Consider the following 4,455-nt stretch of genomic DNA (forward strand, 5'->3'; position numbering starts at 1 on the left):
GAACGATCAATAAACAATGTGTCTTCGGTTTCGATTTAGCGTGACATATTTGCAGTTGTTTGATCAATATTTGAACAATATTAATAATGAATAAATAGCATAAAGCTATGAGGTTATTTTCATGACGATTAATTTCTCTTACTGTAATTCAAAATCAAATTATGCATTAGTATTTGTTGCACTGTATTTAACCCACACTGCTGCAAAAAAATATATATTAATAGCGCTGAAAAGGAACATGCATCTAGGATATTTCTTCCTGTTTATTTTTATTTTTTTGCGGTGAAATGTGTCTCTTGCATGCTTAAATCTCTATCGATGTTCTCATAAACCCTGATCAGAAAGAATCAGTAATGTCATCTGAACACACGAAGCTGTTGAGAAGACCCCTGCCCCCTATAAAGACAGCACACTACAGCTCAGCGCCTGCGCACAGGACTGCAGGTGACGACTCGTACATTTATCACATTACACACGGCATCATGTGACCTTTCCCGCCACTACTTGTTTTGGAATGTTCAGAGAAATTCAAAAGTAACGGTTCCATGACGTTTTCAAAATGATCAAATAGAATGTTGTCCCACATATGACATTGTTTACAAAAGTAAAACTTACCTTTTTGTTAAACTATTAATGCTGTGTGTTTAATAATTGATTTATTTGTATTATGCATTATCGTTTATGATATTTATTATGTTAATAAATGTATTATTAGATGTTTAATTAATGAGTCGTGTTCAAAAGCATCCCAGAATGCACCTGATGGGGGAGCAGAGCTATAATATACAATTAAAAAATGTATTTAGGTCTAAATTAAACATGTATTTGGATTCCACAGTTTTAATATAAACTAATAAACTTAATGTGATGCATATTTGTAAGTCATGCATAAATTTATGTAAATGTGTTTTATGCATTGTAACAAGGTTTATATGTTTATCATCAATGATTTTTCACTCAATGATACATTTTAACTAACGAAATATTGCTGGTGTTCACATGTTTTAACTGTATTAATTTAATTGTGAACAGATTTGTGCTGATTCTAAGCAAATTGAATGAGAAAATCTGATTATTTAAATAGATTCAGTTGTTGATGATAAACTATGCCATGATAAAAAAAAAAAAAAAGTTTGGTTATGTAAAACTGTGTAATTCAAATGGATGGAAATTTTATATGCCATTTAAATACATAAATCTTACATTTACGCCTAAATAAGACAAATTAGAAGCTCAAATATGAGTTTTCATTTATTCTACATTATTCCATTTCTATCATTTTATTTTAGCACTGCACTATTATTATAACGATATGAATATGATGATGTCATCTCTGTTTCTAGACCATGAACGGCGCGAGTGTGTTTGCAGTCCGCAGACGAAACTTGAGGATTCTGCTCGTGTTGGCCGGATCACATTACCCAGAATCCTCAGCGGTTTCCCCCATCAGCCTCAGCGCACGCCCGCGGATCGCCGACCTCTTGACCTCTTCTGCCTCAATGACTTCCTGCAGGTCGGCTGGTCGGTGTGTGTGTGTGTGTGTGTGTGTGTGTGTGTGAGACCTCTTCTGCCTCTGACTCCTGCAGGTGTGCCGGTCGGTGTGTGTGTGTGTGTGAGACCTCTTCTGCCTCTGACTCCTGCAGGTGTGCCGGTCGGTGAGTGTGTGTGTGTGTGTGTGTGTGTGTGAGACCTCTTCTGCCTCTGACTCCTGCAGGTGTGCCGGTCGGTGAGTGTGTGTGTGTGTGTGACCTCTTCTGCCTCTGACACCTGCAGGTGTGCCGGTCGGTGTGTGTGTGTGTGTGAGACCTCTTCTGCCTCTGACTCCTGCAGGTGTGCCGGTCGGTGAGTGTGTGTGTGTGTGTGTGTGTGTGTGTGTGTGTGTGACCTCTTCTGCCTCTGACTCCTGCAGGTGTGCCGGTCGGTGAGTGTGTGTGTGTGTGTGTGTGTGTGTGTGTGTGTGACCTCTTCTGCCTCTGACTCCTGCAGGTGTGCTGGTCGGTGAGTGTGTGTGTGTATGTGTGTGTGTGTGTGAGTGTGTGTGTGTGTGTGTGTGACCTCTTCTGCCTCTGACTCCTGCAGGTGTGCTGGTCGGTGAGTGTGTGTGTGTATGTGTGTGTGTGTGTGTGTGTGTGTGTGTGTGTGTGTGACCTCTTCTGCCTCTGACTCCTGCAGGTGTGCCGGTCGGTGAGTGTGTGTGTGTATGTGTGTGTGTGTGTGAGTGTGTGTGTGTGTGTGTGTGTGTGTGACCTCTTCTGCCTCTGACTCCTGCAGGTGTGCCGGTCGGTGAGTGTGTGTGTGTGTGTGTGTGTGTGTGTGTGTGTGTGTGTGTGTGTGTGTGTGACCTCTTCTGCCTCTGACTCCTGCAGGTGTGCCGGTCGGTGAGTGTGTGTGTGTGTGAGTGTGTGTGTGTGTGTGTGTGTGTGACCTCTTCTGCCTCTGACTCCTGCAGGTGTGCCGGTCGGTGAGTGTGTGTGTGTGTGTGTGTGACCTCTTCTGCCTCTGACTCCTGCAGGTGTGCCGGTCGGTGAGTGTGTGTATGTGTGTGTGTGTGTGTGACCTCTTCTGCCTCTGACTCCTGCAGGTGTGCCAGTCGGTGTGTGTGTGTGTGTGTGTGACCTCTTCTGCCTCTGACTCCTGCAGGTGTGCCGGTCGGTGTGTGTGTGTGTGTGTGTGACCTCTTCTGCCTCTGACTCCTGCAGGTGTGCCGGTCGGTGTGTGTGTGTGTGTGTGTGACCTCTTCTGCCTCTGACTCCTGCAGGTGTGCCAGTCGGTGTGTGTGTGTGTGTGTGTGTGTGTGTGTGACCTCTTCTGCCTCTGACTCCTGCAGGTGTGCCGGTCGGTGAGTGTGTGTATGTGTGTGTGTGTGACCTCTTCTGCCTCTGACTCCTGCAGGTGTGCCGGTCGGTGTGTGTGTGTGTGTGTGTGTGTGTGTGTGACCTCTTCTGCCTCTGACTCCTGCAGGTGTGCCGGTCGGTGTGTGTGTGTGTGTGTGTGTGACCTCTTCTGCCTCTGACTCCTGCAGGTGTGCCGGTCGGTGTGTGTGTGTGTGTGTGTGACCTCTTCTGCCTCTGACTCCTGCAGGTGTGCCGGTCGGTGTGTGTGTGTGTGTGTGTGTGTGTGACCTCTTCTGCCTCTGACTCCTGCAGGTGTGCCGGTCGGTGTGTGTGTGTGTGTGTGTGTGTGTGTGTGACCTCTTCTGCCTCTGACTCCTGCAGGTGTGCCAGTCGGTGTGTGTGTGTGTGTGTGTGTGTGTGTGTGTGTGTATGTGTGTGACCTCTTCTGCCTCTGACTCCTGCAGGTGTGCCGGTCGGTGTGTGTGTGTGTGTGTGTGTGTGTGTGTGACCTCTTCTGCCTCTGACTCCTGCAGGTGTGCCAGTCGGTGTGTGTGTGTGTGTGTGTGACCTCTTCTGCCTCTGACTCCTGCAGGTGTGCCGGTCGGTGTGTGTGTGTGTGTGTGTGACCTCTTCTGCCTCTGACTCCTGCAGGTGTGCCAGTCGGTGTGTGTGTGTGTGTGTGTGTGTGACCTCTTCTGCCTCTGACTCCTGCAGGTGTGCCGGTCGGTGAGTGTGTGTGTGTGTGTGTGTATGTGTGTGACCTCTTCTGTCTCTGACTCCTGCAGGTGTGCCGGTCGGTGAGTGTGTGTGTGTGTGTGTGTGTGTGTGTGTGTGTGTGACCTCTTCTGCCTCTGACTCCTGCAGGTGTGCCAGTCGGTGAGTGTGTGTGTGTGTGTGTGTGTGTGATCTCTTCTGCCTCTGACTCCTGCAGGTGTGCGGGTCGGTGTGTGTGTGTGTGTGTGTGTGTGTGACCTCTTCTGCCTCTGACTCCTGCAGGTGTGCCGGTCGGTGAGTGTGTGTGTGTGTGTGTGTGTGACCTCTTCTGCCTCTGACTCCTGCAGGTGTGCGGGTCGGTGAGTGTGTGTGTGTGTGTGTGTGTGAGACCTCTTCTGCCTCTGACTCCTGCAGGTGTGCCGGTTGGTGAATGTGTGTGTGTGTGTGTGTGACCTCTTCTGCCTCTGACTCCTGCAGGTGTGCCGGTCGGTGAGTGTGTGTGTGTGTGTGTGTGACCTCTTCTGCCTCTGACTCCTGCAGGTGTGCCGGTCGGTGAGTGTGTGTGTGTGTGTGTGTGTGTATGTGTGTGACCTCTTCTGCCTCTGACTCCTGCAGGTGTGCCAGTCGGTGTGTGTGTGTGTGTGTGTGTGTGTGTGTGACCTCTTCTGCCTCTGACTCCTGCAGGTGTGCCGGTCGGTGAGTGTGTGTGTGTGTGTGTGTGTATGTGTGTGACCTCTTCTGTCTCTGACTCCTGCAGGTGTGCCGGTCGGTGAGTGTGTGTGTGTGTGTGTATGTGTGTGACCTCTTCTGCCTCTGACTCCTGCAGGTGTGCGGGTCGGTGTGTGTGTGTGTGTGTGTGTGTGTGTGACCTCTTCTGCCTCTGACTCCTGCAGGTGTGCCGGTCGGT

The 4,455-nt window shown here is 49.0% G+C and overlaps 1 protein-coding gene across 2 annotated transcripts in view; it reads left to right on the forward strand.

The window, feature by feature from the left end:
• Nucleotides 1–312: 312 nt before the first annotated feature.
• The window catches only part of LOC130105387 (leucine-rich repeat-containing protein 63), a 17,807-nt gene continuing 13,664 nt past the window's right edge, over nt 313–4,455 (forward strand). For both annotated transcript variants that reach the window (XM_056271373.1, XM_056271372.1), the window contains exons 1-2: nt 313–444; nt 1,344–1,513. Coding sequence is in view for 1 of the 2 variants with exons in the window: in XM_056271372.1 (XP_056127347.1) it covers nt 354–444; nt 1,344–1,513 (261 nt within the window). In the remaining variant the exon portion in view is untranslated. The remainder of the gene's footprint in view (nt 445–1,343; nt 1,514–4,455) is intronic.

This window comes from Rhinichthys klamathensis, unplaced genomic scaffold (assembly GCF_029890125.1).
Source record: "Rhinichthys klamathensis goyatoka isolate OS25496 unplaced genomic scaffold, OSU_Roscu_1.1 h1tg000318l_1, whole genome shotgun sequence".
Taxonomy (NCBI): Eukaryota; Metazoa; Chordata; class Actinopteri; order Cypriniformes; family Leuciscidae; genus Rhinichthys; species Rhinichthys klamathensis.